This window comes from the organism of the source record quoted next, unplaced genomic scaffold, assembly GCF_019419815.1.
Source record: "Pyrus x bretschneideri cultivar Hongxiangsu unplaced genomic scaffold, Pyrus_bretschneideri_v1 Contig24, whole genome shotgun sequence".
In the NCBI taxonomy this organism is placed as follows: Eukaryota; Viridiplantae; Streptophyta; class Magnoliopsida; order Rosales; family Rosaceae; genus Pyrus; species Pyrus x bretschneideri.
Genome location: NW_025999546.1, coordinates 5,066,224 through 5,090,371, shown reverse-complemented (window position 1 = coordinate 5,090,371; position 24,148 = coordinate 5,066,224). Strand labels below are relative to the sequence as shown.

At 37.7% G+C, this 24,148-nt stretch overlaps 3 protein-coding genes and 1 long non-coding RNA gene across 8 annotated transcripts; 3 read left to right on the top strand and 1 right to left on the bottom strand.

Moving 5' to 3' along the window:
* Positions 1-5,265: 5,265 nt before the first annotated feature.
* On the top strand, positions 5,266-6,847 carry LOC103957589. Of its 2 annotated transcripts, XM_048586363.1 has the most exons (3): positions 5,266-5,391; positions 5,434-5,488; positions 6,168-6,847. In XM_048586363.1, exons 1-3 carry the CDS (start codon positions 5,335-5,337, stop codon positions 6,599-6,601), a joined length of 546 nt encoding a protein of 181 aa, XP_048442320.1. In that variant the 5' UTR covers positions 5,266-5,334; the 3' UTR covers positions 6,602-6,847. The 2 variants fall into 2 exon arrangements, with proteins under 2 accessions (XP_048442320.1, XP_009368047.2); XM_009369772.3 differs by having other exon boundaries at positions 5,267-5,488.
* Positions 6,848-10,163: 3,316 nt separating this feature from the next.
* Positions 10,164-12,381, top strand: LOC103957588. The gene is made up of 2 exons (XM_048586451.1): positions 10,164-10,321; positions 11,754-12,381. The coding sequence occupies exons 1-2, from the start codon at positions 10,252-10,254 to the stop codon at positions 12,185-12,187; spliced, it is 504 nt and encodes a 167-aa protein (XP_048442408.1). The 5' UTR covers positions 10,164-10,251; the 3' UTR covers positions 12,188-12,381.
* A 1,813-nt stretch (positions 12,382-14,194) lies between these two features.
* On the top strand, positions 14,195-16,448 carry LOC125468133. Its single transcript, XR_007259192.1, has 2 exons — positions 14,195-14,670; positions 15,868-16,448. It is a non-coding gene; the product is annotated as an uncharacterized LOC125468133 (long non-coding RNA).
* Positions 16,449-16,721: 273 nt separating this feature from the next.
* Positions 16,722-23,833, bottom strand: LOC108865309 (disease resistance protein RGA2-like). 4 transcript variants are annotated; one of them, XM_018649936.2, is made up of 8 exons: positions 23,313-23,833; positions 18,704-21,989; positions 18,532-18,609; positions 18,229-18,303; positions 18,072-18,120; positions 17,293-17,509; positions 17,068-17,211; positions 16,722-16,918 (listed from the first exon to the last, which is right to left on the bottom strand). In XM_018649936.2, exons 1-2 carry the CDS (start codon positions 23,613-23,615, stop codon positions 18,705-18,707), a joined length of 3,588 nt encoding a protein of 1,195 aa, XP_018505452.2. In that variant the 5' UTR covers positions 23,616-23,833; the 3' UTR covers positions 16,722-16,918; positions 17,068-17,211; positions 17,293-17,509; positions 18,072-18,120; positions 18,229-18,303; positions 18,532-18,609; position 18,704. The 4 variants fall into 4 exon arrangements, with proteins under 4 accessions (XP_018505452.2, XP_048442405.1, XP_048442406.1 ...); XM_048586448.1 differs by lacking the exon at positions 23,313-23,833 and having other exon boundaries at positions 18,755-22,348; XM_048586449.1 differs by lacking the exon at positions 23,313-23,833 and having other exon boundaries at positions 18,229-18,275; positions 18,755-22,348.
* Between the last annotated feature and the right edge of the window lie 315 nt (positions 23,834-24,148).

Genomic DNA, 24,148 nt, shown 5'->3' with positions numbered 1-24,148 from the left:
CAAAATGGGTTGCTGAAAGAAAGAACCGTCATATCTTGGAAACTGCTCGTGCTTTGCTCATTGGTGCATTTGTAACTAAACGGTTCTAGCCTGAAGTTGTCTCCTATGTCGTGTATGTGACCTCTCCATTTATTGACAGAGTTTGTTCCAGTAGTGTCAACTAATACTCTTTCTCCTCATGTATTTGGGTGTGTAGCCTATGTTCATATTCACAACATTCATCGTAGTAAGCTCGATTCATGTGCTCACCAGTGTGTTTTTCTGGGATTTGCTCCTCAACAGAAAGCGTATAAGTGATACCACCCTAAAACTCGTCATATGTATGTAACTATGAATGTTACCTTTTCCGAATCCAAGTTCTTTTATGCTTCGACTCCGTTACCTTCTGATCATCTGGGGGAGAATATGAGTGGTGATCTTGGGTGGTTGGAAATATGTGGCTCATAGGGAGTATGTATTGACAAAAAAAGTTGTGAAAGCTCTCGGCAAGACACTACCGAGAATGAAGACAATGAATCTCGGCAAGACACTGACGAGAATGCGAGTATCATTCAGTCAAGTAGCACCGAACCAGTTGAGTCTTCTTGGCAATGTGCTGCTGAGTGTGATGTAGAGTGTTAGCAGGGAGCTGTCGAACCAGTTTCACCACTCCAGCAACCATTAGCTATCGAACCCACAACCCTCTCTCTCTCAAGCTTAATAGTGCCACCCAATATGCCTTCTCTGAATATTCCTGAGGTAAGTACTACTGATGCTCATGTAACTAATACAGATAATGTTATGAGTACATATAAGTTACTGCCAAGGCAAAATCGTGGTGTTCTTCCTGACAGGTTTTCTCCTGAAGGAAAAGTGAAGTATCCAATAGCTAATTATATGTCATGCTCAAACCTTGCACCAGAACGTCAAGCTTGGGTAAACAATGTGGAAGCAATCCAAGCACCAACCCTAGTTGAGGAGGCCTTGAAGAATCCTAAATGGGTTGCTGTGATAAATGAGGAAATGATGGCACTACATAAGAATGATACATGGGAGATAACCAAGCTACCTAAAGGGAAGAAACCAGTTGGGTGTAAATGGGTCTTTACGATCAAATATAAGGCAGACGGATCGGTAGACAGGTATAAAGCAGGGTTAGTAGCAAAATTCTATACTTAAACTTATGGTGTTGATTATCAGGAGACTTTTTCTCTTGTAGCGAAGATGAATATAGTACGAGTTCTGATTTCTTTAGCTGCAATTTTGAATTGGCCACTAAAACAATTTGATGTGAAAAATGCTTTTCTTCATGGACACTTGGAAGAAGAGGCATATATGGATTTTTCTCCGGGGTACAATGCCGAGGGAAAACCGAAGTATGTAGGTTGCGAAAGTCACTCTACGGACTTAAGCAATCACCTCGTGCGTAGTTTGGTAGATTTACCCAAATTATGAGGCGGATTGGGTATTATCAAAGTCATTCGGATCATACATTATTTGTGAAACAGGGAAGTGGTAAAGTAATAGCCTTAATTATTTATGTGGATGACATGATAATAACAAGTGATGATTCGGAAGAGATGAGGAAGCTAGAACAAAATCTTGCCGCCGAGTTCGAGATGAAGAATTTGGGAGATTTGAAATATTTTCTTGGCGTGAAAGTTGCTCGGTCATCTAGAGGTATTTTCTTGTCTCAATGTAAATATGTTCTGGATTTATTAGAGGAAACATGAATGCTGGGATGTAAGTCTGTGGACACTCCTATCGTAGAGAAACATTATTTGGGGATTTATCCAGATCAGGAACCGGTTGACAGAGATAGATATCAAAGACTAGTGAGGAGGCTGATTTATCCTTCTTACACTCGTCCAGATATTGCCTATGTCGTAAGTGTGGTTAGTCAGTTTATGCAGTCACCAAGTGTGGATCATATGGTGGCAGTAATGAGAATCTTGGCATATTTGAAGTCTGCCCCTGGTAAAGGAATTTTGTATGAATGTCATGGACATATGAGGATTAAGGGATTTACTGATGCTAATTGGGCACGTGATGTGACTAATAGACGGTCTACATCTGGGTATTTTACTTTAGTTGGAGGTAATTTGGTTACGTGGCGAAGCAAGAAGCAGAATGTGGTATCATGGTCTTCTGCCGAAGCTGAGTATAAGGGTATGGCACATGGTGTGTGTGAGATTCTTTGGCTACGAAAGTTACTTTGGAGTCTTGGTTTTAAGCAAAAGCAGGCAGTGAAGTTGTATTGTGATAATAAGTCCGCTAGGTAAATAGCCGAGAATCCAGTACAGCATGACATGACTAAGCATGTTGAGGTTGATAGACATTTTATCAAAGAAAAGCTAGGAGAAAAAGATTATGTCAATACCATTTGCGAACTCAGAAGAACAACTTGCAGATATCCTTACCCATGCCGTGTGTAGTAGAAGATTTGCTAATTCACTTGTCAAGTTGGGCATGAGTAATATCTATGCTCCAACTTGAGGGGGAGTATTGGAATAAGTCCATATTTAGAAGAAAAGGAATGTAAATATCTTGTAATTATTAGAGTCATGTTTTAGGAAGGATATTGTGTCCTTTATTTTATTTCCTTTGTAACAAGGATTGTATGTACTATTTATTCAGAATATGAGGTACATGAAAATTTGAGCCGTAAATTTCAGTTAGATGTTCGACTCCACGAGGCAGTTGCTTCGACTCCGAGCATTCGTCTCTATGATCACCACATTCGGTCAGTCGAGCGGAATGGTTTAGAGTTTAACTTGCGAGCTCTGTTTCCAATCTACAAAGCTTTCCTATGTCTTTCGGAAGCAGCTTTTCACTTTTGTTCTTTTCAATGCAAATACTTCAAATGATAACGCCCGACTATTTTATTTGGCAATTCAACGATCGGGAAAGCTTCAAGATCTAAGACTCTTTAGTAATACGAACCCTAATGGCACTTGATTCATTGAAAAAGGAGTGGCCATGGTAGAAGCATATTGCTTAATTGCTTCTGCCCCATTGTTTTTTTAACACAATTTCTCAGCCTTCCAACTTGTTCGCGTACAAGGTCATGCATCTTGCACACTTTTACCCTTCCGTGGCGTTCTCTCTTAACAACTTTTTGCATGGCATCAAGGAGTGAGCTTTGCTACGTAGTTTAGAATACCAACCACAATAACCAAGCCTTATATCACTAGGGCTTTGCAATACCTGACGCACTCCCCATCCTTTATCCGAATCTAGAACCGAAATTGTAAGATAAACTTACACATGCAGAGTTATAGATTAGAATGCCAACTTGTCAAAAAAAGAAATGATCTTCTTATGATGTATTTATTTCTCAAATTAAAATACTCCATTCTCATAGCAATCACGTACTTTTCCAATAAAGCAGGAACTTTATGTCTTATATGAATATATTTCCTTGGCAAATCAAGCCATAAGATAAACAACCACAACACTATCCCAAAGAATCTCAACTAAAATGCAAAACAACTACAAAGTCGCCACCTTGTTATCTGGAACTCAAAAGTCACCACTTTGCCCCCTGAAACTCGATTTCTGTCCTATTTTGCCATCTAAAGCTCAAAAGTTGTCACTTTACTTTCTGAAACTCAATATTTACTCCACTTTGACTTGTTTATATGTATTTCGTTAAATAAACATTAAGGGGGTGTTTGTTTGCCCTCACTAAGTCGGACTGGACTGGACTGGACTAGCTATTAGTCCAATACTGTGTTTGTTCCATGCTGGGACTAACATTAATGAGACTAAAGGGGACTAGCATGGACAAAACCCTTCACTAAGAGGTCTTAGCGAGACCCCCCAATAACCATGGGACTAGCTAAGACTATCCTCTCTTTCTCGTCCTCGTCATGCTCAACGACCACTCCCGACAGACTCCTCGTCATCTCCGGTCACCGAGATCAATCATTAACTTTCCGACTCTCTTTCAAATCCATTTCACAACCAACTTTCATATAAAATATACAAAATTGAAGCTGGGAGTGACAAGATTACGATTCTACCTGAATCAAGGCCAAAATATGGTCGAATGTGGCCGAAAAATGGCCTAGAAGTCTCAGCCTGTTTGGGCTTCTTCAAATCCATGACAGATTCGAGCATGCAAAGCTAAGATCTCGGTCCAGGGATGGTGATGAATTTTTTGACGGTGTTAACTTCATCCAATTTAACAAGGGTTGGCTGGAAAACACATTGGGAAACTTGCAACTCGTCAGGAAAATTGGAGCCGTGAGGTTCCGTTCGAACAACGCATAGCTAGAGAAGGAGGGAGGACAGAGAAATAGAGACTGGAATCGATAAGGAGTTTGACCAAAAATGAGAAAGAGACATGAATTGAGAGGTCTGATAGGAAAAAAAGAGGGAGAGGGTGGGACGAAGAATTGAGAGAAGAGGAAGAGAGTGGGACGGAAATGGTAGGAAAAGATGGAGAAAAAGATAAGATCATAATAAAATATTAATAATTTATATATTAAACAATATAATATTAGAATTTGTTATTGTCCAGCTTCTTAGTCCAATACTGTACCAAACGCTTCACTAAGTTAGTCCAGTTTAGTCTAGTCTAAGCCAGTCCAGTTTAGTCCTTGAAGCTAATCCAGTCCGAGATAGTCCGGCGCAACAAACGCCCGTTTACTTTGTAGCATAATTAGGGCGCACTTATGATTGACATGATACAAGTATAAAGCTAACATATCTAACAACATTGTGTTACATTCATTCCTTTTCTCTCCACCTCTCGCCGCCTTACATTAGTTCCATTGATATTTCTTGTGTTTTTATGTTCTTATGTTCTTAATAGAGGTGGCTACTGAACGTCGTGTGAATCAATTATCCATTCACGTCACGCAATGTGACACATCATGGAGTAAGACAATTTTGTACTAGAAAAATAAGAGAGAGAATTTTCGATAAGCATTGCTCACCTAAGATCGTGTTCTTTAAAAGCTTTTCGAACAAAGCTAGGATGGTGTCATATACTGCTTCGTATCGAAGCAGAAATGTAAAGATCAAGTCGTTGGATGGCAGAAATGAATAAAAGTGAGAGTTGAGACGTTTAAGAACTGAGCAAAACATATCTTGTTGGATGAGTTTGTTGATTGAAATCAAATCAAACTGTTTCCAGGACGTACCGAGTGCGCCGACTTTAACCCACGACACGACGGTAAATTGGTTGAACGTGAAGGGTATTACGGTCAAATCGCAGGAAAATATGGTCTATATATATACCACCTAAACTAAACTAGCCCCCGCCAAAATCGCAAAATCCTCAAACTTAATTCATCCAATCTCTCTCTTTTCGTCCCAATAAAATCTCTCTCTCTCTCTGACAAAACCATGAGCCGCCGAGTAGCCGGACCAGGATCAGAATCCGGAAGCCCCAAATTCGCTCGCCTCTCTCGTTCTCTCTCAATCAAAACCATGGAGGACCGCCGACTCGAAGTCACCAGGTCCAATTTCAAGTCCGTCGCCGGACCGAAGAAACTCCGAGGTGAGATCCGGATTCCTATCTCTTGCTATGCTTTTCAATTTTGTTTGTGTTTTGTTTTAGGGTCTCCGAGGAAGAAGAAGACTATCTGTAATTCCGAATTTGCAGCTTAATTAATTGGGCTCTGTTTTCAATCTGCATATGTTTTTAGGGTTACGGTCCTTGAATTTAATTGACGCGATGCCTAATTTTTTGTGTTCATAATAATTCACATGTATTATTTTTTTTGTTTCATTTAATTATTAATAGCTCTCGGGATTCATGTCAGGATCAATGAGGTATCTCAATTTTGTTTAATTTTCCTAGTTACTGAGTAGAATTTTAAACCAAATTTTGTAGCCAGACAAGATTTTGGTTTGACAATCAATTAAGTAGATTCGCAATTCTGTTTGATTTGCCCCATTACTTTACTTGTGTCGAATTAACTCAACAAATTTCCTACTTTACGCAGGACTTTCAAGTAGCTATATATATACATACTTAGGTTATCCTAACAAATTAGATACAGTAGAACGTAATTTAGCACGAAGCATTAGCAGTAAGTATTTGATGATCTAATGAGAAGGAAAATACAGATGGCTTACTTAGCTGATTCACACACAATACTTGTATATATGTATTAATATCTCTATCTACATCTTCTGAAAAATGTATCTCTATCTACATTTCCTCAAACACACAGATATGAAGAAAACGGCGGTTAAAGACTCTCCAACTCAACTCAAAAATGAAAATGTTGTTCAAGAGGGTATGGCTCAACTCCAACTTAACGAGGAGAATACTACTACACCAAAACCAGAAGAGAGGAAAATGCACAGAGCAGTCGTATTTACTAGACCTATCAAATTCACAATCCCTTGTAAAGTTTGCGGAGTGGTTGGCCACTTGAATGATGATTGCCCCTACATGATACGTGTTCCAAACAATGTAACTGAGGTTGGCAAGGGCTATGAAATAGTTACCTTCCGTGGTAAGAGGCATGCTGAAAGTATGGTATGTGGTTATTGTCATATCGGTGCTGACCATCAGAACGATGACTGCCCGCATAAGAGCAAAATCATTGCACGAAGAAACTCCCTTCGGAAGGCCTCTCCTGCAGGTCCTCTCACCTCCTGATCTTGCTGATGCTCAGGATTGGCATGCTGCTGCTGTTGGAGGATTATATCTACTCTTGTCTTGGAATGTTGCTGTCCTCCGTATTTTCGTTGGGTTGAGCACTCTTAGTCGATCTGTATTTTTGTCTAAATATTTTTGTTGAAGTTTGGTGACACCAAAATACTATTCACCTTTTCCATTCTCTATTCTCCTTAAAAAGTAAGGACCTTGAAAGAATTTAAGAGACTTCATAATGCAATTTAAGTATTCTAAAATCTCCTCTCCGAAATTTTGCGGGAATTGAATGAAAAAATTTCAATTGAATACCCTCCTTAATCTTAACATTTCACCTTTCTTTGTTATGGTGACTATTGATGCTATTTGGGGCGGCCAATGCGTAATTTTCAATCAATTCCGGCCACCTTCAAATTTTCCCAGCTATAAATTTTAGATTCAGTCTCTTTTTGTTTTTTGGTTTTTTGTTTTTTTTTTAAATATTTAAATTCTTTTTTCTTTCGTTTTGAAATTTTATTTTCTCTTAAGTTTTAAGTGGCTATTGCAGCTGTTTGGTCCGGCCCAATACTCAAGATTCTGGGCCGTTTGAAATAGTTTATTTAAAACTTTTTTGGATTCTGGCCCGTTTGAAATAATCAGCCGTCAAAATGCTTGTTATTTATTTGAAGCCGCTCAGTCTTTCCGCCTCTCCCCCTTCAAAAATAAAATTCGTATTTTTTGCTCTAGCTTCGTAATTTTTGATCCAGCGTTGTACCTTTTGCTCTAGCTATGGAATCAGTGGAATCTCGTATGATGATTCTCCTTATGCATTTTATTTCTAGTTTCCTTGAGTTTGATTGTAATTTTTTCTGCTCTAAATCGGATAGATGCTGTGGTTTGCAGCTGTCTGGCCTTTTCTTAGCTTTGCCTGCCTAATCGATATCGCTGTTTCATCTCTCTGTTCTGTTGGCCTTTGCTTTGCTGGTACGGTGTTCGTTTCGGCGTGTTTTTAATGCATGCACCACATAATCTGCTTATCAGAACCACATAATAAGTGCAATTCTCCAAGACATGTAAGATGTTCGACTCCACGAGGCAGTTGCTTCGACTCCGAGCATTCATCTCTATGATCACCACGTTCGGTCAGTCGAGCGGAATGGTTTAGAGTTTAACTTGCGAGCTCTGTTTCTAATCTACAAAGCTTTCCCATGTCTTTCGGAAGCAGCTTTTCACTTTTGTTCTTTTCAAATGCAAATACTTCAAATGATTACGCTCGACTATTTTATTTGGCAATTCAACGATCGGGAAAGCTTATTAAGGATGGTGAAGTATCATGAGCATTAGGCACTAGATTAGTACTTAGCTTAGCTGTCAAGCTAAGGTTGTTACAGTTAGTTTTGTGTTGATGCTGACTTAGCATTGGAATAGATATTTATGGATACATATATATCCCTTGTAATCTGCAATTACAGTTAATGAGAATCATTTTTCTTCAACCACAATCTTTGGCAATCTCTCTCTCTCTCTCCCTCTCTCTCCCCCAATTCTATTTACACAGATACATGCACTTCTACATGGTATCTTCGCCTGAGTCCACCAACGTCGATCCTCCACTTCCCGTTTCTTGATTTCTACCATTTTCTCATCTCCCAAACAGATCTTACCTAATTTCTCTTCTCTCTCTTGTGCAATTTGTTTGCAATTTCTATGGCGACTAATCTGAATTCCTCTGATTCTACTTATCCTGCTACATCTTCTGGTCCCACTCCTCTTGGCGAGATCTCTAATACTGTACCTCTATCGATTGCGATGATCATCGTACAAAATATTGCTGGAATGGTTCCAACAAAACTCAATCGTCAGAACTACATCACTTGGCGCAACTTGTTTCTTCCCGTTCTGAAACGGTTCAAGCTTTTAGGGCTTATCAATGGCGACGATCTCTGTCCTCCTCAATTTGTTCATGAGTCCTCTGGATCTCAAATTCTCAATCCTGCATATGAACTGTGGTGTGAACGAGATCAAATCTTGACGATCTGGATCAACTCCACTCTGGCTGAAGATCTTCTTCCTCTGACTATTGGATTGGAAGATTCTCGTTCTTTGTGGCAATCTCTTGAACGCCGCTTTGCCGGAGCTTCGCGCTCTCATGTTCACAGTCTCCGCTCTAAAATCCAGACCATCCAGAAAGGTGATGCTTCCATGACCGATTATCTTAACTCTATTAAGGAGATTTCTGATAAACTTACTGCTGCCGGAGAACCAATCTCTTATTCTGATCTTGTGGCTTATATTCTTGCTGGACTCCCGGACTGAGTCTGTTAATGGCGATGAACTCCATGGACTTCTCCTCAGTAAAGAGATTTCTCTTCAGAAACGCAAAACTCTTCCTCCTCTACATCTGCTCCATTTCATGCTTATGCTGCTCAGCACGGATCTTCTAATTCCAACACATTCCGAGGTAATTTTAAAGGTAGATACTAGAATAAGAATCGCAATTACTCTCAGAATTGCAATCGTTTCAATCAGAATCGCAATTTTGGTGCAAATCGCCCAAATAATAACAATGGAGGTATTCTTGGTCCAAACTGTTTGTGTGAAGTAACATTGAACTGGGAATGAAATTTCCCAAAACTAGTCGGCAGTGAAACCCGAATTACTTGCGTTGTATTTGATAAATCTAGATATTGGTCCCTGGTGATTTTAGCGTTGCATGTAACGATAGTAGTTTGGGTTACCAGTTGAAGCATGAAGCTTACCGTTCAATGTGTTGGGGATGTTAGGTCAATGTCTTGCAATGTTTGCCAACTTTCTCTAAGTTGCTGGCAGCTACTTGCTGTAGCATCTTCATTCTTGGTGAGTTTGACATTTCCGAACTGGGCAGCTCACTGAACAGCTGAGATCTGGATAATTGACTAAAATAAAAGTTAATATAACGGACTATATCCCCACAGATTGAATATCGCTTCCTGAGATCTACTCCAACCCTTGGAGTAAAACTCAAATTTTAGGTTTTAAACTTACCCTAACTTGCTCCAACCCTTAGGCAAATATGAGTTAAAACTCAAAACTTAATTTTGGGGCAAATTTAGCCCAGGATTCTCCTCTGAGTTAATGGGGCTAGCCCACCGTATATGTATATATTTTTTAGTTTTAGATTTATAAATTCATTGAATTCGATGATTAAGATATAATTTAATTAAATCTAACGGTAAAAAAAATCTAACGGCTAAAGTAATTAAAAAAAATTTATGTTTCATATTCTTTTGTAGTGTTTCACGAGTTTCATGATATCGGTTTAATAATTTTTCAATATTTATCGGAATTTAAATATTAAAAGTTATTTTAAGAAAAAAATTATTCTAAATTCATTCTTTAATAATTTAGGGCTAAAAATTTAACCTTTTAAAGTTGGAGAAGAAAAACTATTTCTGAGTTAAAACTTATATTTTGTGGATTAAAAATTTTAGATTTTAGTCTAAATGTTAGACATGGTCTGATATGAATTGATCTGGCATTTGTATGACCATGCACCACGGACAGCCAATCGGTTAAATGAGAAGGGCATTATGGTCAAATAAAGGAAAAGGTAAGGTATATAAAAACCCGCAATTGGCGCCCTCCTCCCCAGAAGCCCCAAATTCGCTCGCCTCTCTCTTTCTCTCTCAATCAAAACCATGGGGGACCGCCGACTCGAAGTCACCAGATCCAATTTCAAGTCCCTCGCCGGACCGAAGAAACTCCGAGGTGAGATTCGGACTCCTATCTCTTGCTATGCTTTTCAATTTTGTTTGTGTTTGTTTTTAGGGTCTCTGAGGAAGAAGAAGGTTATCTGTAATTCCGAATTTGCAGCTTAATTAATTGGGCTCTGTTTTCAATCTGCATATGTTTTTAGGGTTACGGTCCTTGAATTTAATTGACGTGATGCCTAATTTTTTGTGTTCATAATAATTCCCATGTATTATATTTTTTGTTTCATTTAATTATTAATATCTCTCGGGATTCATGTCAGGATCAATTAGGTATCTCGATTTTGTTTAATTTTCCTGGTTACTGAGTAGAATTTTAAACCAAATTTTGTAGCTAGACAAGATTTTGGTTTCACAATCAATTAAGTACATTCGCAATTCTGTTTGATTTGCCCCATTACTACTTGTGTAGAATTAACTCAACAAATTTCCTACTTTACGTAGGACTTTCAAGTAGCTATATATATATATATATATACACATATTTTTAGGTTATCCTAACAAATTATACGGCCCAGATACAGTAGAACGTAATTTAGCATGGAGCATTAGCAGTAAGTATTTGATGATCTAATGAGATGCAGAATACAGAGCAGTATAGTGCTCGGCTTGAGTACAGATGGCTTACTTAGCTGATTCCCATGTATTATTTTTATTTTGGTTTCATTTAATTATTAATAGCTCTCGGGATTCATGTCAGGATCAATTAGGTATCTCAATTTTGTTTAATTTTCCTGGTTACTGAGTAGAATTTTAAACCAAATTTTGTAGCTAGACAAGATTTTGGTTTCACAATCAATTAAGTAGATTCGCAATTCTGTTTTCAATCTGCATATGTTTTTAGGGTTACGGTCCTTGAATTTAATTGACGTGATGCCTAATTTTTTGTGTTCATAATAATTCCCATGTATTATTTTTTTTGTTTCATTTAATTATTAATAGCTCTCGGGATTCATGGCAGGATGAATTAAGTATCTCAATTTTGTTTAATTTTCCTGGTTACTGAGTAGAATTTTAAACCAAATTTTGTAGCTAGACAAGATTTTGGTTTCACAATTAATTAAGTAGATTCGCAATTCTGTTTGATTTGCCCCGTTACTTTACCTGTGTAGAATTAAGGTTATCCTACTTTACGTAGGACTTTCAAGTAGCTATATATATATATATATATATATATATAGATATACATATTTAGGTTATCCTAACAAATTATGCGGCCCATATACAGTAGAACGTAATTTAGCATGAAGCATTAGCAGTAAGTATTTGATGATCTAATGAGCTGGAGAATACAGAGCAATATAGTGCCCGGCCTGGCTACAGATGACTTACTTAGCTGATTCACACACAATACTTGTATATATGTATTCATATCTCTATCTACATCTTCTGAAAAATGTATCTCTATCTACATTTCCTCAAACACACAGATATGAAGAAAACGGCTGTTAAAGACTCTCCAACTCAACTCAAAAATGAAAATGTTGTTCAAGAGGGTATGGCTCAACTCCAACTTAACGAGGAGAATACTACTACAACAAAACCAGAAGAGAGGAAAATGTACAGAGCAGTCGTATTTACTAGACCTTTCAAATTCACAATCCCTTGTAAAGTTTGCGGGGTGGTTGGCCACTTTAATGATGATTGCCCCTACATGATACGTGTTCCAAACAATGTAACTGAGGTTGGCAAGGGCTATGAAATAGTTACCTTCCGTGGTAAGAGGCATGCTGAAAGTATGCTATGTGGTTATTGTCATATCGGTGCTGACCATCAGAACGATGACTGCCCGCATAAGAGCAAAATCATTGCACGAAGAAACTCCCTTCGGAAGGCCCCTCCTGCAGGTCCTCTCACCTCCTGATCTTGCTGATGCTCAGGATTGGGATGCTGCTGCTGTTGGATGATTATATCTAGTCTTGTTTTGGAATGTTGCAGTCCTCCGTATTTTTGTTGGGTTCGAGCACTCTGTAGTCGGTCTGTATGTACGTATGTCATGTATGTCTTTGAACAAGCACGTTCCGTCTGCCGTCATTCTAATGTTAGTTTTATTCACTATATGCTTGGAATATTCTAATCTTGTTATTTCTGAGTGGAAAAACCCCATGCTTGTCCTGGTTTTGGATGGCACACAACTAACTTGGACATTAATGAAACAAGAAGGGATGGATCCTGTTTTTGTTCCGTTCTGCAAATTGGACATTAACTTGGACATTAATGAAACATTAATGAACCAACTGTTTTTGTTCCGTTCTGCAAATTCAATTCCTTGTGCTCTAGAGAAAGGCCCCGTCTTGGATTCGCTGGATTGATGCTGTGGTTTGCAGCTGTTCCTTAGCTTTGCCTGCCTAATCGATATCGCTGTTTCATCTCTCTGTTCTGTTGGCCTTTGCTTTGCTGGTACGGTGTTCGTTTCGGCGTGTTTTTAATTCATGCACCACATAATCTGCTTATCAGAACCACATAATAAGTGCAATTCTCGAAGACACGTAAGATGTTCGACTCCACGAGGCAGTTGCTTTGACTCCGAGCATTCGTCTCTATGATCACCACATTCGGTCAGTCTAGCGGAATGGTTTAGAGTTTAACTTGCGAGCTCTGTTTCTAATCAACAATGTCTTTCGGAAGCAACTTTTCACTTTTGTTCTTTTCAATGCAAATACTTCAAATGATAAAGCTCGACTATTTTATTTGGCAATTCAACGATCGGGAAAGCTTCAAGATCTAAGACCCTTTAGTATTACGAACCCTATGGCACTTGATTCATTGAAAAAGGAGTGGCCATGGTAGAAGCATATTGTTTAATTGCTTCTGCCCCATTGTTTTTTTTAACACAATTTCTCAGCCTTCCAACTCGTTCGCGTACAAGGTCATGCATCTTGCACACTTTTACCCTTCCGTGGCGTTCTCTCTTAACAACATTTTGCATGGCATCAAGAACAAGAAGTGAGCTTTGCTACGTAGTTTAGAATACTAGTAACAAAAACCAAGCCTTATATCACTAGGTTTTGCAATACCTGACGCACTCCCCATCCTTTATCCGAATCTGAAACCGACATCGTAAGATAAACTTACACAGGCGGAGTTATAGATTAGAGTGCCAACTTGTGAAAAAAAAGAAATGGTCTTCTTATGATGTATTCATTTCTCAAATTAAAATACTCCGTTCTCATAGCAATCACATACTTTTCTAATAGAGCAGGAACTTTATGCATATTTCCTTGGCAAATCAAGCCATAAGATAAGCAACCACAACACTGTCCCAAAGAATCTCAACTAAAATGCAAAACAACTAAAAAGTCGCCACTTTGTTATCTGGAACTCGATTTTGACCCTACTTTGCCCTCTGAAACTCAAAAGTCCACCACTTTGCTTCCTGAAACTCGATTTCTGTCCTATTTTGCCACTTGAAGCTCAAAAGTCGTCACTTTACTTCCTAAAACTCAATATTTACTCCACTTTGGCTTGTTTCTATGTATTTCGTTAAATAAATATTACGTTTACTTTGTGGCATAATTAGGGCACACTTATGATTGACGTGATACATGTATAAAGCTAACATATCTAACAACATTGTATTACATTCATTCCTTCTCTCTCCACCTCCCGCCGCCTTACGTTAGTTCTATTGATTTTGTCATTTCTTATGTTCTTAAAGTCATAACTTTACTCCCTAAAACTCGATTTTGATCCCACATTGCTCACCGAAACTCAAAAATCGCCACTTTACTCTTTGAAACTCAAAATTCACTTTACATTGTCTTGTTTCTATTTTTTAGAATAAATTCATCCATTAAAAATTTATAATTGGTAATAATTCAAACTTTCCAATTTAATATAAATAGTAAAAAGGAACAAAAAGAACCATCTTCTCTCTTCACTAGCCACCTCTATTAAGAACATAATTTCCCAACTAGAGTAAATACATTTTCTATGACTGAGTGTTGCTTCTTTGATTAAAATTTATTTTTATAACGTCGATGGTTAGATGATGATGATGGATGTAAATAAAATAAACGGTTTCGATTATAACTTTTGTGCGTGCAGATATTTAGAAGATGATGATGGTAAATAAAATAAACCGATTATAATTTTTGTGCGTGCAGAAAGTTCCAGAGTTCTCCTTTTAGCAAGTACTCCTTCCGGAGGAGGAGCTAAAGTAAAATCCAATCGGTTAAATGTGAACGGTTAATTAGCGCCATCCTGCCCAGAAGCCCCAAATTCTCTCTCTCTCTCTCTCTCTCTCTCTCTCTCTCTCTCTCTCACAAACAAACCATGGAGGACCGCCGACTCGAAGACACCACAGGTCCAATTTCAAGTCCCTTGCCGGACCGAAGAAGCTCCGAGGTGAGATCCGGACCGCTCCCTTTTCTCTTGGTATGCTTTTCAATTTTGTTTGTTTTTGTTTTTAGGGTTTGTGAGGACGAAGAAGATTATCTGAAATTTCGAAATTTGCAGCTCAATTAACTCGATCCATATGTTTTTAGGGTTACGGTGCTTGAATTTGATTAACTAGATGCCTAATTTTTTGTGTTCATTATTATTTCGCATGAATTATTGTTTTGTTTCATTTAATTATTAATAGCTCTAGGGATTCATATCACAATCAATTAGGTATCGCAATTTTGTTTAATTTGCCTGTTTACCGAGTAGAATTTTAAACCAAATTTTGTAGCTAAGCAAGATTTTGATTTCAGAATCAATTAAGTATATTGACTATTCTGTTTGATTTGCCCGGTTACTTCACTTGTGTAGTAATAATTCTCAACAAATTTCCTAGTTTACGTAGGAAAGTAGCTATTGATACATATTTAGGTTATCCTAATAAATTAGCCGGCCCAGACACGGTATAACGTAAATTAGCATGAAGCATTTGGTAGTAAGTATTTGAACGATTTGATGAGATGGAGAATACAGAGTAATATAGTGCCCGGCCTGAATCCAACTAGACCTTTCAAATTCACAGTCCCTAGTGAAGTTTGCGGAGTGGTTGGCCACTATAATGATAGATGCCCCTACATCAAAGTAGGCCTCCCAGACAACATAACTGAGGCTCCCAAGGGCTATGAAATAGTTAGCGTGCTGTTAGGATCATGTTTTGTGGTTGTTGTAAAATGCTCTGAGACCACAAGATCAAGGACTGCCCGAATAAGAGCGAGGTGACTGCAATAATGAACTCTATTCTGAAAGCCGCTCGCCCTCCTGCTGGTCCGCTGACCACAGGATCTTGCTGATGCTGAGGATTGGGACCCTGCTGCTGTTGGATGGTTTATATCTAGTCTTGACTTGGAATGTTGCTGTCCTCTTTATATTCTTTGGGTTTTAGCACTCTGTAGTCGGTCTGTATGTACGTATGTCATGGATGTCTTTGAACACGCACGTTCGGTCCGCTGTCATTCTAATGGTAGTTGTGTTTCTTTATATACTTGGAATATTCTAATGTTGTTATTTCTGAGTGGAAAAACCCTTTGCTTGTCCTGGTTTTGGATGACACAACTATTATGGACCAATTGATCTAACTGTTTTTGTTTCATTGTTCACTAGAGAAATCCCCGTCTTGGATGCGCGGTGCCTATTTGGATCGATGCTTTGCTTTACTATGCTGTTTGATCTCTGTTGGCCTTTGCTTTGCTTTACTTTGGGGTGGTGTTTTTAATTCACTTGATCTCCAACACAATCCTGCAACTACATTCTACAAGAAATACTTTCCTTGTGCAAGTATTATGACACAGTAAAAACCATATAACCTTGGAACGATCCAAGCATCCTTCTCCGTGCGCGTATAATTTCACTCAATCTGCTTATGAGAAATTAATAAGTGCAATTCTCGAAGACATGTAAAATGTTCGACTCCACGAGGCAGTTGCTTCAACTCCAAGCATTCATTTCTATGATCACCACATTCGGTCAGTCGAGGGGAATGGTTTAGAGTTTAACTTGCAAGCTCTGTTTCTAATGTACGAAGTTTTTCCTATGTCTTTCGGAAGCAGCAATTCAACGATCGGGAAAGCTTTAAGATCTAAGACCCTTTGGTAATATGAACCGTTCAGTTCATTCAATAGAAAAGGAGTGGCCATGGTAGAAGCATATTCTTCAATTGTTTCTGCCCCATTGTTTTTTTAACACAGTCTCTCAGCTTTCAAAATTGAAAGAGCAAGTTAGCGTACAAGGTTATGCACCTTGCACACTTTACACTTCCCGTGGGGTTCTATCTTTAACAACATTTTACACCCTTATTGACTGAAATTGCTAAAGCTATATTCTGCAAAACAAAAAGGTTGCGTGGGTGGATGCTTCCCCGCCCTTTAAATGAGGGCCGGCCTTGAGTTTTCTGGTGCTCGGGCCGAACGCTTAAAATGTGCTTTTTTCAATACACTAACATATAATAAAAAGAAATATTTAACGAGGGCTGGAACCCAGTCGAAGCTGGGGGGCTAGGCCCTCACGCTCATATTATATTACTTGAATAAAAAACATACAACGGGGGGGACATAGTACCTAAACCCCGACAATCAAAAGCAAAATCATATACAACCACACCAAGCAGTCAACATGACCATCACATATTGAATCCAAAAGGTTGACGCCCCATTCACTGCATATAATGTACAGAAGATAACAAGATTACTACTAATAGAATCTAATAACATTGAGTAAACAGAATCATCTGAAAAGATGAACATATGCATCAATTTTATTACAGAAGCTATTCATGCTGTATACTTTGAAGAAGATAAAAAATACCTGATCAACATATATATGTTGACTATTCTAGGTGCAAATTTAGAAGTGATGCTCCAAGTACGATATTGGATAGAAAAGAGCGGCAACTTCAACTAGTTCTGCTATATCTGGCTGGGTGAGAGCAGTTAAAGACATGATTGTTCCCTAACAACATGAATAAATTGAGTAAACACCAAAAGTAGCAGCTAGGGAAGGAGATGTGAAGTAGATGAAGAGGTGCAAGACCTGTGAACGTCCAACAACAAAGACTTTGGAGCTTGTTGTCAAGTCAAATACATGCAGCGCACCATTTCTCATAGATGAAATAGAGCCAATTCCTGCCAACTCCAATCCTAAAAATCCTACAATAAAGCATAAACATTATTCTCTTCTGATGAAGATGTGTGCTCATGACTCCAACGTGTTCCATGCGCATTCCCTACCGAAACATTGAAACCTTCATCTGCAAGGACAAATCCCAGCGATTATTCCGGAGAATTCAAGAACCATGCATCACTTGGTTAAGATCAAGAAAAGCCGGTAACCAAGTTCAATTGAGTTTGAAGCACATTAGAGCGTAATTTAAAATGTATCCCATGGATGTTCATCACTTTACCCAATAGTTAGTTTCAAGAAAGGAAATTTCAACAGAAACTGAAAACTTCAGATCAGAGAGCACCAAATAGTGAGCTATACATTCAAATTTTGAAATGATTCAATGAACAGATCTTATGGAATATAAAAGCTAAAGTGTTGAACTCAAAATATTGATGATGTTGGTTTAGTACCATTGAATTCTCATTGATATTGATTCAAAACTTTTGAACATTCTCACAAAATGCAACTCACACAACGCAACTTTTGTATTCTCAAGGTAATGGATTTGGCGAATAATGTATATATATATTACTCAGGTTGAATTCGGGGACGGATACAAATCGGAAATCCTTATAACCATATTCAAAGCCATAACCGAATAATATTCACTGTATTTTCCATATCCAATATATATCAAATTTCCATACCCAAATTCATTGTATTCGGGCCACTATCCACAAGTATCAAGTTTAGCACCTGAAAAAGACAATTAGAGAAAGTTAGATGGGTATTTAGAAAACAGTGAAAGAAAAAAAAACGTAAAAATAAAGAGAACTGTTGAAGACTGTTCTGAGGTCCATTTACCTGCCCTGGGCCATGACAGTATTTGCTCCGTCACAATCTTCACAACACTATCACAAAAAGTGCTAGATGAACACCCTATTTATACCACCATAAAAGAACAACCAATTTCATCAAATCATCCACATAAGTTGATTAATTTAGATTCCTTTTTTGGACCAAAATTATTAATTTAGATGTGATGAAACAGAAAATAGATAAAAGATGCCGATGAAGAGCATATTATTGGGTCAAAATTATGATTCATTTTCTTATGGGGTCAAAATTGGGGAAAAAGTTGGAAGTTAGTGGATAAGGAATGCATACCGCTTTGCTGTGGAACTGGTGTTGCTCATTGAGAAAGCAGAAGTGTGGACGAAATCTTTGATCCATATGGTATGTCATCTGAAAACGAAAATAAAATGTTGGTAGTGATGAATGAAGAATAAAATTAAGAAACAAGATTCGCATTTCAATATTTCACAGTTAGAAAATGCACCTTAATCAATACTAACGTATGGGATACGAGCAATCTTATGCCAGTCCTCACCAGTTTCTTTCTTGTATCTTTGGAGTAACATGGGGCAATCAGAAATGTACAATGCATTTAAACAGGGGAATCCACGAATCCCTTCTGGCAGTGATGCCAAATCAGAGCAATGAGTAATTTGAAGACGCCGCAATGACGTGAGATTGCTTATTTCTTCTGGTAGTGCTGCCAAATTTGGAAAATTTCCAATGGAAAGCGATTGGAGTGATGTGAGGTTGGCGATCCCTTCCGGTAGTGCTGCCAAATTTGGAAAATTTCCAATGGAAAGCGATTGGAGTGATGTGAGGTTGGCGATCCCTTCCGGTAGTGCTGCCAAATTTGGGCAATCTTCAATCCTAAGCGATTGGAGTGATGTGAGGTTGGCGATCCCTTCCGGTAGTGCTACCAAATTTGGGCAATCTTCAATCCTAAGCGAGTGGAGTGATGTGAGGTTGGCGACCCCTTCCGGTAGTGCTGCCAAATTTGGGCAATCTTCAACCTTAAGCGATTGGAGTGATGTGAGGTTGGCGATCCCTTCCGGTAGTGCTGCCAAATTTGGGCAATATTTAATCCTAAGCGATTGGAGTGATGTGAGGTTGGCGATCCCTTCCCGTAGTGCTGCCAAATTTGGGCATTGTTTAATTACAAGCTCCTGAAGTGACGTGAGATTGGCGATCCCTTTCGACGGTATAAATTCCAAATCCTCAATTCCATTGAGTGTCAGATGTGTTAATTTGGAGAGATGAGGGGAAGAAGAAGAGGCAGAAACATCAACACCAACATCATGTGTAATATCAGATGCTCCTCTCACAAGCAAGGAATCAACCACCTTCCAGCTGGAATTCGCAAGATCTACTCTCTCCAAATTTGGATACAGAGGCATGGAAGTTAGATTAGGACACTCATCAATAGACAATGTAGAAAGAGAGGGAAAAGAGGGTAACGACAGAATTTCAGTTGATGAAGAAGAAGAAGCACTGTTATGAGTGTGGGCCCTCCACCATCCCTTCAGAACAGGGCAATATACCATCTTGAGTGTCTCCAGGGAGGGAAAGAATGAGATCCTCATCATCTCATCACTGATACTATTACTTCTCTCATTCTCTGATATGTACTCCAACTTCTCCAACCATTCAAGTTCAAGTTTCTTAAGGGAAGGCAAATGATCCAAGGGCGGAAGACGTTGGCATCTCTCACACCTATACAATCTGAGATTAACAATATTTATGAGAGAAGAAAACCAACTCGCAAACCTCACACCTCTATACTCATACACCAACAACTGCTTTAGATTAGAATGGGGTTGCAATACTTCCATTGACTTTATAATATCCTCCTCATCAACTCCCCTTACATCTTCTCTATATTTCCAGAATAATTCCAACGAATGGAGATGCTGTTTGTCCTTGAGAGGTGTACCAACATTTGATTCTGACACCACATGCCTCAAATTATAAATAAGTAACCGTCCCCTTAATTCGTTAAGGGTCCCCAGCTCAGCAAGACCAGCACTACCGCCCCTCCCCAAACAATTGCTTTCGCTCAAAACAAATCTATTCAATGTACGAACACCATTCAATTCACCAATTCCACGTGGCATTCCACTCAATTCCCAACACCCTTCCAAGATGAGATGCCTTAAGTTGATCATTTTTTTAATGTCTCTAGGCAATTCCACAAGCTTCCGACAGGCTGTCAGATCTAGTGTTTCCAAATTCAAAAGTTCAACTATCCAATCTGGAAGTCTCTTGATCATATTACGACTAAGATCAAGATATCTCAAATGTTTCATTTTTTTAAGACATTTAGGTACTCTTTTAATTCTCAAGTTATTGAGACTCAACATCCGTAATAACTTAAAATTTGAAATAATTGTAGTATAAAATGCATTACGTGAGGAACTTTGACGATCACCCCAAGCTTGTTGAAGAAAAAGAAAGGTTCGTATCTTGCTTGCTTTTAGCAAGGATGTTGGCACTTCCCATTTCGACAAATCAATATCAAAATTGAAAGATAGATGACGAAGCTTTTCATGAAAATTCTTTTGGTTCAAATCAACTACGACACTTCCGACCCCCGACACTAAGATTGCAAGTTCATTCATGAGATCGTGCAATTTACAACTTCTTATTATACCAAACTCATCTATTTTTTCTTCTTGAAAAAACGATCTGCACAACAATTCCCTGTAATATTCAAACGCAACATCCTCCAAACACTCGTTTTCATCGCATGACTCAATGAACCCTTGTGCCACCCAAAGTCTAATCAATCTTGGTACAGAGATCTCATAATCAGGTGGGAACAAGCTACAATAAGCAAAACAATGCTTCAAATGTGATGGGAGCACATCATAACTTAGTTTAAGTGTTGGTAAAATGTCATCTTCTTTTTTACTTATTTTTGAAAGTTTCCTATCTTTGATATTAAACCATTCTATTTCATGATGTTTGGTGCGCAACATCCCACCCATCGTTCTTATAGCGAGTGGAACTCCCTTACATTTTCTTGCAACCTCCATCCCAACTTCCTTAATTGTTGAATTCTCTAGCTCTTTTCCATCTATAAAAGCCATTTCCTTAAATAAAGACCAACTTTGCTTTTCATCCAAGCCCCTTAAGGTGTATGGTTTAGTGTCTGATGTCGTCGCAACGATTTCACTACGAGTGGTTATTAGGATTCTACTACCTTTTCCACCACCCATTAACAAGTACTTCAAGTTAAGCCATTTCTCTCGCTCCTCATTCCACACATCATCCAGCACCAGTAGGTACTTTTTCCCATCTACTTTTCTCCTAAGTTCATTTTGCAACTGCTCTATCCCATTATGTTCGGATTGAAGGATTTTCTTAACAACTATATCCAACTCAAATACGTTAGAGACACATGTCCATATTTTCAACTCAAAATGATTTTGAATCACATCATCGTTGAATATGAGTCGGGCAAGTGCAGTTTTCCCCAATCCTCCAAATCCAACTATGGAAATGGTTGACACATTCTCAGTTGAGTTAGGACCCAACAAAAGTTGGATTATTGCCTTTACATCTTCATCTCTCCCTATAATAATATTTTCCTTAGGAACAAATGAGTGATTGACCCTCTCTCTCACTATGAATTGTGTATCTACACAATTATCTTTTAAGTCATTGGGTCTACGAGAAGCAACTTCACTAAGCCTCTTGTTAATATCTTTTATCTTATGACCCATTTTTAGCCCAAAAAGTTGATTTGAGCAAGAAAAGAAAAGGAGCACCTGTAAGAATTTAAGTAGAAATAACATTATTTTGATATAACTGTATTAATTAGGTTAATGGAGTTTTGTAATGGTAAGTTATATAAAACATTCAAAACAATAATGTAGAGAACTTTTGCAGTTAATTATGAGTTACTGAGAGACTTATTATATTCCTAATAAGTGGTATAGATATGACTTTGATAGGGTTCTACGAGATGCATCCTCACCAAGCCTCTTGGTAATATCTTTTAGGGTTAATATCAGTTTGCACTCCTGAAGTTTAGTTGTTTTCAACATTTGATACATGAAGCTTTTTTCATTTCAAAATCATTCCTCAGGTCTTAATTTTAGAACAGTCTCATACATTCATTAAGTTATCAGAATCTCTGTTAATTGATGATGTGACATCCACATGAACAATAACGGGACGCTATGTGTTAATATGATGACACGTGGATGTAAAAAAAATTAAAAAATTAAAAAAAAACTAAAAACATTCTCTCTCTCTTACGCCGTTGGAGCCATTATAATTTAGGGGAAACTTGATATAAGTCCAATTTTTTGAGCCAATAGTAGGAATAGTCCAATTTATTAAAATAAGTTCAATTTGTTATATTTAATTATTTAATTATCAATAGTTATCTGTTCAATGATAAGATTTATTATAAAAATCAAATTTCTTCTCAATTATCTCTTTGCTTATTTCTTTTTATTTATCTTTTTGTTATTTCTCGTTCTTCCTCCTACTTTAAACCCCATTTATAGATTTTATTTTTAATTTTTATAATCAACCTATATCACAGGTTAATTATATTTATCTACCTATATGACAGATTCTTTTTTTATAATCAACCTGTCACAGATTAATGTGTCTTACTTGTAGGTATGTTATGTTTTTTCTACATTTTAATTAGGTTTCATATCTCACGTATAGGTATTATATACATTCATATATTTGTTACTTGAGTTAGGGTAGAATGTTTTGTAGATAAATTTATGTTAGTATATTAGTATTTTTGTTATAAGATATTAAATATATTCTTTTGGAGTTGGAAAATGCATAATATTAGAAGATTTTAATTGATTTTTAATATTTTTAGAAAATATAAAATGAGTATAAAAGAAATAAAAACATATAATTAGATAATTGGACTCACTCCTAAAAACACCCTACATTTTTGGACCTAGATCTAAAAGCCCCAAAAAAATATCATATACCAAATGTTAAAAACTACGAAATCTTAGAATAATAAACTGAGATTAACCTTATTTTTTATTTTATGATCCATCTATAGCCCAAAAACAAGTTGATTTGAGTAAATTAGAGAAGAAGAGGCGTACCTTTTTTGGTACCTTTGTATTTCCAGGCACTATTTGTCTCCGTTGAGCTTCAGTATTAAACTCATCCAGCACGTCATCGGCTTCATAGACTGCATTTTCTGCGCTGTCGAGCCACCATTTGGTTTCATTGTTGGCTTGCTTTTGCTCAGCGTCAAGAAGAACGGCTTGAAATCCTGCAACTGTCTCCTTAAGCTTCCGGAACTCATCTTCGACACCCCAAATCAATCCAATCTCTTTGAAAGCAAGGGAGCCTAGCCTCTCAATGATCCCTCCTGCAACGTTGAAGAGAACTCTTTCCGCCATTTCTTAGATTCGGGACAGGAAAAAAAACAAAAGTGAAGTAGAAGCTTGTAAGTGAGAATATGGTTTTGCGTAGTGAAAGATTGGCTCCTCCTGCTAGTCTTTATATGCAGCCACTCACATATAATTGCATGTATAAAATGAAAACGAAGACCGGTCAATATGTTACTGCTGGTCTCAATGATTGAAAGTTGATTTTTTGCTAGGGACATGGATCTCTCTAGATCCATGTGTTCTAATCTTAGAAATTCATCCATTCAGATTCTTGAAATTTAATCTAACGGTTATAAATATTAGTTCATTTTAAAAATTATAATAACTTTATCCGTTGGATTAAATTTCAATGGTCTGAACTAGTGAATCACTAAGATTAGGACACATCCGTTTGCCAGAGCTCTAGTAAATTGGAAGACTCAATCATTCTACTTTAGTCTAGTGACTTAATAAAGTATTGATTAATTACAATCATACAAATGGGAACACTCAATCATTCAACTTTAGTCTAGTAGGGCCCGTTTGTTTGATAGGATTAAGGA